Source organism: Oncorhynchus gorbuscha, unplaced genomic scaffold, assembly GCF_021184085.1.
Source record: "Oncorhynchus gorbuscha isolate QuinsamMale2020 ecotype Even-year unplaced genomic scaffold, OgorEven_v1.0 Un_scaffold_1115, whole genome shotgun sequence".
NCBI lineage: Eukaryota > Metazoa > Chordata > Actinopteri > Salmoniformes > Salmonidae > Oncorhynchus > Oncorhynchus gorbuscha.
The window spans coordinates 172501-184070 of record NW_025745990.1 but is presented as its reverse complement, the minus strand read 5'-3'; the positions used below and the strand labels follow the sequence as shown (position 1 = coordinate 184070).

Below are 11570 nucleotides of genomic sequence, written 5' to 3'. Positions count from 1 at the left end.
CTCTCTCTCTCTCTCTCTCTCTCTCTCTCTCTCTCTCTCTCTCTCTCTCTCTCTCTCTCTCTCTCTCTCTCTCTCTCTCTCTCTCTCTCTCTCTCTCTCTCTCTCTCTCTCTCTCTCTCTCTCTCTCTCTCTCTCTCTCTCTCTCTCTCTCTCTCTCTCTACAATGCACTGTTATATTTATTTTCAAACACATAATACACTATAAATACACAAACTGGTGTTCTGGTTTTAAGTGAGGGTTGGTATGGCTGTATTTATAGCCAGTCAAATGTTGTACAAGGGTTTTCTGTCTGTCTGTCCCTGGAATACACTTGTTAAACTACTTACACTGGGTACAGGGCTAGAGTTAGTACTTTAAATATGTTTATTTTGAACGTGGGGTTGAATTTACATACACAAGGATATGAACGGATATTGGTAATATCGGTCTGTGGTATTCTACTGTCAAACGGTCTCTCAGTTGTCCTGTTTTTACACGTCTTACATAAGGAATAAAACAGTCAAAAGATAAAGGGTAAAGTTGTTGTGTGTTTCTTTAAAACGTAGGCCAGTTTTAAACACTATAGATTTACAAAGATATATTGCTTATAGATAAGTAATCCTTAGGCATATGTTCCATACATGAAGCTTGTATTTATTGAAAGAAATATTACTGTGCAGCTTTTCTTGAAAACCACCGTATTCCTGCTAATCTCAAGGACAGATCTGAACCAATCAGTTACAAACAAATTGCTGAAGAGAAGAGGATATGTTTGTACTGGTGAAAGAAAAGTCCTCCCACCAACCAAACCAGCCAAAACCATCCACGGCTTTATCACAGTAGGCTACCGTAGGCTACAATAACATTAGGATGCAGTAGGCTACAATAACATTAGGATGCAGTAGGATACAGTAGACTACAATAACATTAGGATACAGTAGACTACAATAACATTAGGCTGCAATAACATTAGGATACAGTAGGATACAGTAGACTACAATAACATTAGGATGCAGTAGGATACAGTAGACTACAATAACATTAGGATGCAGTAGGATACAGTAGACTACAATAACATTAGGATACAGTAGGATGCAGTAGACTACAATAACATTAGGATGCAGTAGGATACAGTAGACTACAATAACATTAGGATGCAGTAGGATACAGTAGACTACAATAACATTAGGATGCAGTAGGATACAGTAGACTACAATAACATTAGGATACAGTAGACTACAATAACATTAGGCTGCAATAACATTAGGATGCAGTAGGATACAGTAGACTACAATAACATTAGGATGCAGTAGGATACAGTAGACTACAATAACATTAGGATGCAGTAGGATACAGTAGACTACAATAACATTAGGATACTTCCAGTTCTCTGCTGTGTAAAGAATTGCTATTTCTTATGCAAGTGACCAGCCTACTGCTAAATACATGGCTACAACTCACAGTAAAGCCTGTGGGGTCCCCTACAGGATAGCTCCCACATTACACACATAATCTCCCTTTTAGCCGAACACTGTGTGCCCAAAGAGGATTCTACGATGACGGACAGACAACTGAGCCAATGGCGGAAGACTACAGACTACACCCCAGCTGAACCAATCCAAAGATCCGATCTTCCAGGATCAACCTACTTTCTGTTCTGTATAAATTGTGTGTGTAGCGGTTAACTCGCTCTCTTTTTTCCTGCTGTTCTGTGCGAGCGAACGGGAGAGCCGTAATTACGCTGTACCAGATATCTTTACTCTGAATAAACTGTCGCTTGTAGTACAATTTTACCACCTTGTCTGAATCGATCCTTAACCGGCTCACCCTTCTACATATCCTATTATCAACAGCTGCCAATGACTGGAACGAATTGCGAAAATCACTGAAGCTGGAGTCTTATATCTCCCACTCTAACTTTAAGCATCAGCTGTCAGAGCAGCTTGCCGATCACTGTACCTGTACACAGCCCATCTGTAAACAGCACACCCAACTACCTCATCCCCATATTGTTACTTACCCTCTTGCTCTTTTGCACCCCAGTATCTCTACTGGCACATCATCATCTGCACATCTATCACTCCAGTATTAATGCTAAATTGTAATTATTTTGCCTCTATGGCCTATTTATTGCCTCACCTCCCTACTCTTCTACATTTGCACACACTTTGGTTTTTGTGTATGTGGTAACCACTGGATTTGGGAGGACAGTATGAAGATTGGCTAAAAGTGAAATCCCAGATAACGCGTTTAGGCGATGTCATGGCAACGTTGGCTAGCAAAGCTCATGCGTAGAAACACGTCATCGGGAATAGCGTTCGTCTTGCGCCGAACTGCGCATGTGCATGCAGTCAAAGGAACTCCTTCGATATAAAGTCGTTTTTCAGAAAAATGAAAAACGTGTCAGTTTGTCACTTTCACGAGGTTGGAGTAATATCATGTTCAACTACTGAAGACGTCGGCTCCAATCTAGGTTGTGCCTTTAGATGTTGAGAACATTAACAACTAAGGACGAATTTTTCACTTCTCTCATTGACTTGTTGTACCCCAAACCCCGACCTGGTATGTTTGTTCGTTTTCGTTAGCGTTCCCGGAAGTCTCGCGATACTGTACCTCTGGATGTAGAAGCTCTGTGGTTTTGGGGTGGGTGTGTCCTTTCGCGGTGTTTCAGTGCGACGTTTCAGTAAAGTTCTAAGATGGCGACGGTGCATCTGAGAATCGGGGACCTAGTTTGGTGAGAAATGCATTTTTTTTTAACTTACTTTAATCGTCTTATTCCATTCGAATTTCATCGTTTACATTGAATCCGTGTCGGGTCAACTCAAATCGCGCTTTTTCGTTACATTTGATCAGGTAGATGTGACAAAATATTCGTTTTTACTAACGGTAGTTGTCGATTGAAGTCAAAACAAATACGTTACTGCCTGTTTAGCCCGAGTCAGCATAGCCATTAGCTAGCCAGTAAACTACTTAGCTTTGCCGCACCCAGAGAAGTGAAACCGGACGCAACTGTATGTAAATATTGCTCAATCCATATTCTAGCTGTTTTTATAGTTTAGCTATCTCTACATGTTTACTGATGACATCTGAAAAGTGTGTACTGTGATGTTTGAGAAACAACATCCATTCTTAAATTAGCCAGTTTAGCTAGCTAACTAGATATTAATCTGGGGACTGTGCCACCCGGGACATCTTGTTCGAAGCCAATGTTTACTGCGACGACGAATACAAGGGGTCGTGGGATTTATATTCGGAACATCTAAACGTTATCTCGATAATGCAACGTTTAAGCATCAATCAAATGGCAATGTTTTTGTTTTAGGGGAAAGCTCGGGCGCTATCCTCCGTGGCCAGGCAAGGTAAGATCTGTCGGATTCAAGCTAGCGACATCTGAACACCATGGTCGTTTTGACTAAGAATGGTATTGTATGCTAAACTGACTAGCTACACGTAAGTGATATTGTGATTAACTTTCTTTGTCTTTCCAGGTCGTCAGTCCTCCAAAGGACCTGAAAAAGCCAAGAGGGAAAAAATGCCATTTTGTCAAATTCTTTGGAACTGAAGACCAGTAAGTTAACAAACCTACTACATCACTTATCACTAATATCCATATCTAGCTTGCTTCCATCACTTATCCAGTGTGTGTGTGTGTGTGCAGTGCCTGGATAAAGGTGGAGCAGCTGAAGCCATACCACCCCCACAAAGAGGAGATGATCAAGATCAACAAGGGCAAACGTTTCCAACAGGCTGTGGATGCAGTGGAAGACTTCCTGAAGAAGAAAGAGAAACAGGGGGGGAAAGAACAGGTGAGGTAGTTGTACCCCCCCCCCCCAGACAGGCAGAAAGAACAGGTGAGGTAGTTGTACCCCCCCAGACAGGCAGAAAGGAGCCAGAAAAGTCATTTCTAGATCGATTTCTTCCGTTTCATACCTAGTGAACATGACTGTTAGTCCAAAAGCCACGGGTAAAGAACAGGTGAGGGTATAATGTTGTAGTCAACAGGTAGTCACCTGGATAATCCAGACACACTTTAGTCATTTAGCAGACACTCTTATCCAGAGCAACTAGGGTTAAGTGCCTTGCTCAAGGGCACATTGACAGTTATTTTTCACCTATTAGGCCCTGGGATTCGAACCAGTGACCTTTTTGTTACTGGCCCAACGCTCTTAACCGCTAGGCTACCTGCCTCTTTCCGTAACCTCCCTCAACGTGACATGTCTCTACTTGTGTTGCTGGATTGCTAGCTTTTCTGTGATGCAGCAGGAAAGACCGTTTCAGGAGGGCGGTTACGTGAGTTTTTGAGGCAGACGTCCAGGGTTCTCGTCTCTGTGGAAGCTGGAGGAAGTGGTATGGGTTCTAGTCTCGGTGGAAGCTGGAGGAAGTGGTATGGGTTCTAGTCTCGGGGAAGCTGGAGGAAATGGGTTCTGTCTCGGGGGGAAGCTGGAGGAAGTGTTATGGGTTCTAGTCTCGGTGGAAGCTGGAGGAAGTGTTATGGGTTCTAGTCTCGGTGGAAGCTGGAGGAAGTGGTATGGGGTTGGAAGCTGGAGGAAGTGGTATCGTCTCGGCGGAAGCTGGAGGAAGTGGTATGGGTTCTAGTCTCGGTGGAAGCGGGAGGAAGTGGTATGGGTTCTAGTCTCGGTGGAAGCTGGAGGAAGTGGTATGGCTAAGCAAGTGATGTGATGTCTGTTACATTGCCACCAGATAGATGGGATTTGTCCAACCATCAAAAAATTGTTAATCTAAATTAGTTCAACAACAGTTTGACTATGTCACTGTAATACTGAAGTGGAGAAGTAGGAAACCCATAATGCCGTGTCTATACATTCATAGGTTAGTTAGACCAGGGCTTTCCAACCCTGTTCCTGGAGAGCTACCCTCCTGTAGGTTTACACTCTAACCCGAATCTAGCACATCTGATACTAATAATTAGGTATAACCAGGTTAGTTACAACTGAGGTTGGAGTGAAAGGGGTTAATGTGTGGCTCTGTTATTCCCACAGAGCTCTGAGGGGAAAGGGGTTAATGTATAGCTCTGTTATTCCCACAGAGCTCTGAGGGGAAAGGGGTTCATGTATGGCTCTGTTATTCCGACAGAGCTCTGAGGGGAAAGGGGTACATGTATGGCTCTGTTATTCCCACAGAGCTCTGAGGGGAAAGGGGTTAATGTATGGCTCTGTTATTCCCACAGAGCTCTGAGGGGAAAGGGGTTAATGTATGGCTCTGTTATTCCCACAGAGCTCTGAGGGGAAAGGGGTTAATGTATGGCTCTGAGGGGAAATTACCACAGAGCTCTGAGGGGAAAGGGGTTAATGTATGGCTCTGAGGGGAAAGGGTTAATTAATGTATTCCCACAGAGCTCTGAGGGGAAAGGGGTTAATGTATGGCTCTGAGGGGAAAGGGTTAATGTATGGCTCTGTTATTCCCACAGAGCTCTGAGGGGAAAGGGTTAATGTATGGCTCTGAGGGGAAAGGGTTAATGTATGGCTCTGAGGGGAAAGGGTTAATGTATGGCTCTGAGGGGAAAGGGTTAATGTATGGCTCTGAGGGGAAAGGGTTAATGTATGGCTCTGAGGGGAAAGGGTTAATGTATGGCTCTGAGGGGAAAGGGTTAATGTATGGCTCTGAGGGGAAAGGGTTAATGTATGGCTCTGAGGGGAAAGGGTTATTGTATGGCTCTGAGGGGAAAGGGGTTAATGTATGGCTCTGTTATTCCCACAGAGCTCTGAGGGGAAAGGGTTAATGTATGGCTCTGTTATTCCCACAGAGCTCTGAGGGGAAAGGGGTTAATGTATGGCTCTGAGGGGAAAGGGTTAATGTATGGCTCTGAGGGGAAAGGGTTAATGTATGGCTCTGAGGGGAAAGGGTTAATGTATGGCTCTGTTATTCCCACAGAGCTCTGGGGAAAGGGTTAATGTATGGCTCTGTTATTCCCACAGAGCTCTGAGGGGAAAGGGTTAATGTATGGCTCTGAGGGGAAAGGGTTAATGTATGGCTCTGTTATTCCCACAGAGCTCTGAGGGGAAAGGGTTAATGTATGGCTCTGAGGGGAAAGGGTTAATGTATGGCTCTGAGGGGAAAGGGTTAATGTATGGCTCTGTTATTCCCACAGAGCTCTGAGGGGAAAGGGTTAATGTATGGCTCTGAGGGGAAAGGGTTAATGTATGGCTCTGAGGGGAAAGGGTTAATGTATGGCTCTGAGGGGAAAGGGTTAATGTATGGCTCTGTTATTCCCACAGAGCTCTGAGGGGAAAGGGTTAATGTATGGCTCTGTTATTCCCACAGAGCTCTGAGGGGAAAGGAGACTCTAAAGGAAAGAAAACACCAACTAAACCTCTGAAGATCCTAGAGGAAGATGACGAAGACCTCAGTGCCCTGAAAGACCCCTCTGAGAAGGTTAGTAGTGGACACTCAGAAGTGCACCTAGTGTGGTGGACACTCAGACATACAGAAGCTGATATAATTTAAAAAGGGCCAATTGTCCAACACCTGCTGTGGTATCAGGTTACAGCTAGGTGTTGGTCCCACTCCCCTTTCAGCATCCTCAGATTGCCATGAACTCACACAGAGACCACTGAAGATCTCATTGATATACATCCCTAGTAGGTTCTCCAGTCTACATCCCTAGTAGGTTCTCCAGTCTATCTCTACAGGGTGACTGGCTGTACCCACAGCCAGATAAATACATCAGACATCTCACTAGATATAGGCTCTCTGATCAGCCCTACTGGGTTCTCCAGTCTGACTGTGAACCCACATTCTCTCTCTCTCTTTATCTCCCTGGTAAATGTATAGACTGTCTAGTCTACAAAGTGACTGACATCTCGCTCCCTGGTAGATGTATAGACTGTCTAGTCTACAAAGTGACTATCTAGTCAACTCCACACCCCAATAGGTGAAGTCTATCTACCGTGGTGACTGAACCCACAGAGTAGTATGTGTCTCCCTGGAAGCCCTGAGTGACGTCTCACTACACACCAGGGGACTGTTTCCCAGACACTGGTGAAGCTTAATCATGGACAGAAAAAACATTTTCAATGTAGATTCTCTGTTGAGCTTGGTTTGTAGTCCAGCACTAGACTAAACCCTGAGTCTCGGAAACCACCTCTACATCTATAAGTTACTGTAGTCAACCCCACGCAACATTATCATAGTGTATCTAGTCTTTAACGTGACTCCAGGGGTAATGTATCTACCTGACAGACCTGACACCCCACTCCACATTATCATAGTGTATCTAGTCTTTAAACTGACTCCAGGGGTAATGTCTCTCCTTGACAGGCCTGACACTCCACATTATCATAATGTATCTAGTCTTTAACGTGACTCAAAGGGTAATGTATCTACCTGACAGACCTGACACCCCACTCCACATTATCATAGTGTATCTAGTCTTTAACGTGACTCAAAGGGTAATGTATCTACCTGACAGACCTGACACCCCACTCCACATTATCATAGTGTATCTAGTCTTTAACGTGACTCCAGGGGTAATGTCTCTCCCTGTCAGACCTGACACCCCACTCCACATTATCATAGTGTATCTAGTCTTTAAACTGACTCCAGGGGTAATGTCTCTCCTTGACAGGCCTGACACTCCACATTATCATAGTGTATCTAGTCTTTAAACTGACTCCAGGGGTAATGTCTCTCCTTGACAGGCCTGACACTCCACATTATCATAGTGTATCTAGTCTTTAACGTGACTCAAAGGGTAATGTATCTACCTGACACTCCACATGAGATGTATTGGACAGTTATTCTAGTTTATCTAGTGTCAACACAGTGACTGTAGTCAACGTCACACCTGTCTAGATGTAAAGGTAATCTAGTCTAAAGTGTGACTGAGTGAACCACCAGGGTAATGTCTCCCTGAAGACCAGCCTTACACTCCACGTCTAAAGTGTGACTATAGATGAACCACCAGGGTAATGTCTCCCTGAAGACCAGCCTTACACTGCACATCTATCGTTGCTTCTATAGATGAACTACAAGAGTAATGTCTCCCTGAAGACCAGCCTTACACTGCACATCTATCGTTGCTTCTATAGATGAACTACCAGGGTAATGTCTCCCTGAAGACCAGCCTTACACTGCACGTCTATCGTTGCTTCCATAGATGAACTACCAGGGAGTAGAGTCAATCTGATCCACCCCACTCCCCAGTATTAGGCATGTAGTGTCTGTCGTCTTTGACTCTACTCCCTGGTAGTCACTTTAATCTGATCCACACCACTCCCCAGTATTAGGCATGTAGTGTCTGTCGTCTTTCAAGTGACTACCAGGGTAATGTGTGTCTCTCTCCCCGAAGGACCTAACTGACTCTGACCCAGAGCCGTCCAGTGTTGAGCGACTAGGGGGCCTGGGAACTACTGGACCTGTCTCAGGATTCAAATGGGAGAGCAGTGTAGGTGGAACCCGTCTCACAGCCCGCCTGCCTTAACTTCCCCCTTCTCTTCCACTCCCTTTGCCTTCGCACGCTACAGAACGCAGGGGTTACTGACCGACCACTGGACCTGGGGAGGTAGAGGGTGCAGGGGTTACTGACCGACCACTGGACCTGGGGAGGTAGAGGGTGCAGGGGTTACTGACCGACCACTGGACCTGGGGAGGTAGAGGGTGCAGGGGTTACTGACCGGCCACTGGACCTGGGGAGGTAGAGGGTGCAGGGGTTACTGACCGGCCACTGGACCTGGGGAGGTAGAGGGTACAGGGGTTACTGACCGACCACTGGACCTGGGGAGGTAGAGGGTACAGGGGTTACTGACCGACCACTGGACCTGGGGAGGTAGAGGGTACAGGGGTTACTGACCGACCACTGGACCTGGGGAGGTAGAGGGTGCAGGGGTTACTGACCGGCCACTGGACCTGGGGAGGTAGAGGGTGCAGGGGTTACTGACCGGCCACTGGACCTGGGGAGGTAGAGGGTGCAGGGGTTACTGACCGGCCACTGGACCTGGGGAGGTAGAGGGTGCAGGGGTTACTGACCGGCCACTGGACCTGGGGAGGTAGAGGGTGCAGGGGTTACTGACCGGCCACTGGACCTGGGGAGGTAGAGGGTGCAGGGGTTACTGACCGGCCACTGGACCTGGGGAGGTAGAGGGTGCAGGGGTTACTGACCGGCCACTGGACCTGGGGAGGTAGAGGGTGCAGGGGTTACTGACCGGCCACTGGACCTGGGGAGGTAGAGGGTGCAGGGGTTACTGACCGGCCACTGGACCTGGGGAGGTAGAGGGTACAGGGGTTAATGACCGGCCACTGGACCTGGGGAGGTAGAGGGTGCAGGGGTTACTGACCGGCCACTGGACCTGGGGAGGTAGAGGGTGCAGGGGTTACTGACCGGCCACTGGACCTGGGGAGGTAGAGGGTGCAGGGGTTACTGACCGGCCACTGGACCTGGGGAGGTAGAGGGTGCAGGGGTTACTGACCGGCCACTGGACCTGGGGAGGTAGAGGGTGCAGGGGTTACTGACCGTCCACTGGACCTGGGGAGGTAGAGGGTGCAGGGGTTACTGACCGGCCACTGGACCTGGGGAGGTAGAGGTGCAGGGGTTACTGACCGGCCACTGGACCTGGGGAGGTAGAGGGTGCAGGGGTTACTGACCGGCCACTGGACCTGGGGAGGTAGAGGGTGCAGGGGTTACTGACCGGCCACTGGACCTGGGGAGGTAGAGGGTGCAGGGGTTACTGACCGGCCACTGGACCTGGGGAGGTAGAGGGTGCAGGGGTTACTGACCGGCCACTGGACCTGGGGAGGTAGAGGGTGCAGGGGTTACTGACCGGCCACTGGACCTGGGGAGGTAGAGGGTGCAGGGGTTACTGACCGACCACTGGACCTGGGGAGGTAGAGGGTGCAGGGGTTACTGACCGACCACTGGACCTGGGGAGGTAGAGGGTGCAGGGGTTACTGACCGACCACTGGACCTGGGGAGGTAGAGGGTGCAGGGGTTACTGACCGACCACTGGACCTGGGGAGGTAGAGGGTGCAGGGTTTCGTCTCACAGTCCGCCTGCCTTTTAGTCCAGGACTAGACTTAGTCTATGTTGGGGGACCCCCCCAGTAAAGTGGTTTGACTTGATGTTTACCAGGATTTGCTTAGAAGCACATACAAATTGGTCCTTTCTAATCCAGTTGTAGTGCTGAGCTGGAACAAAAGCCTGTACCCTCTGGTTACTCATCCAGGACCAGGGGTTGGTGACCACTGTGGTAGAGAGATGCTGAGTGGGAGGACCAGGGGTTGGTGACCACTGTGGTAGAGAGATGCTGAGTGGGAGGACCAGGGGTTGGTGACCACTGTGGTAGAGAGATGCTGAGTGGGAGGACCAGGGGTTGGTGACCACTGTGGTAGAGAGATGCTGAGTGGGAGGACCAGGGGTTGGTGACCACTGTGGTAGAGAGATGCTGAGTCCCAGGACCAGGGGTTGGTGACCACTGTGGTAGAGAGATGCTGAGTGGGAGGACCAGGGGTTGGTGACCACTGTGGTAGAGAGATGCTGAGTCCCAGGACCAGGGGTTGGTGACCACTGTGGTAGAGAGATGCTGAGTGGGAGTCCCAGGACCAGGGGTTGGTGACCACTGTGGTAGAGAGATGGTGAGTGGGAGTCCCAGGGGTTGGTGACCACTGTGTTAGAGAGATGCTGAGTGGGAGGACCAGGGGTTGGTGACCACTGTGGTAGAGAGATGCTGAGTGGGAGTCCCAGGACCAGGGGTTGGTGACCACTGTGGTAGAGAGATGCTGAGTGGGAGGACCAGGGGTTGGTGTCCACTGTGGTAGAGAGATGCTGAGTGGGAGGACCAGGGGTTGGTGACCACTGTGGTAGAGAGATGCTGAGTGGGAGGACCAGGGGTTGGTGACCACTGTGGTAGAGAGATGCTGAGTGGGAGTCCCAGGACCAGGGGTTGGTGTCCACTGTGGTAGAGAGATGCTGAGTGGGAGTCCCAGGACCAGGGGTTGGTGACCACTGTGGTAGAGAGATGCTGAGTGGGAGGACCAGGGGTTGGTGTCCACTGTGGTAGAGAGATGCTGAGTGGGAGGACCAGGGGTTGGTGACCACTGTGGTAGAGAGATGCTGAGTGGGAGGACCAGGGGTTGGTGACCACTGTGGTAGAGAGATGCTGAGTGGGAGGACCAGGGGTTGGTGACCACTGTGGTAGAGAGATGCTGAGTGGGAGGACCAGGGGTTGGTGACCACTGTGGTAGAGAGATGCTGAGTGGGAGGACCAGGGGTTGGTGACCACTGTGGTAGAGAGATGCTGAGTGGGAGGACCAGGGGTTGGTGACCACTGTGGTAGAGAGATGCTGAGTGGGAGGACCAGGGGTTGGTGTCCACTGTGGTAGAGAGATGCTGAGTGGGAGGACCAGGGGTTGGTGACCACTGTGGTAGAGAGATGCTGAGTGGGAGTCCCAGGACCAGGGGTTGGTGTCCACTGTGGTAGAGAGATGCTGAGTGGGAGGACCAGGGGTTGGTGACCACTGTGGTAGAGAGATGCTGAGTGGGAGTCCCAGGGGTTGGTGACCACTGTGTTAGAGAGATGCTGAGTGGGAGGACCAGGGGTTGGTGACCACTGTGGTAGAGAGATGCTGAGTGGGAGTC

At 49.0% G+C, this 11570-nt stretch overlaps 1 protein-coding gene across 1 annotated transcript in view; it reads left to right on the top strand.

Annotated features, from left to right (window-relative positions):
* Positions 1–2589: 2589 nt before the first annotated feature.
* Positions 2590–11570, top strand: part of LOC124021434 (putative oxidoreductase GLYR1) — a 26360-nt gene continuing 17379 nt past the window's right edge. The window contains 6 exon segments of the mRNA XM_046336622.1: positions 2590–2714; positions 3303–3339; positions 3469–3548; positions 3639–3786; positions 6263–6373; positions 8289–8384. Coding sequence (XP_046192578.1) covers positions 2677–2714; positions 3303–3339; positions 3469–3548; positions 3639–3786; positions 6263–6373; positions 8289–8384 — 510 coding nt within the window. The 5' untranslated portion in view covers positions 2590–2676.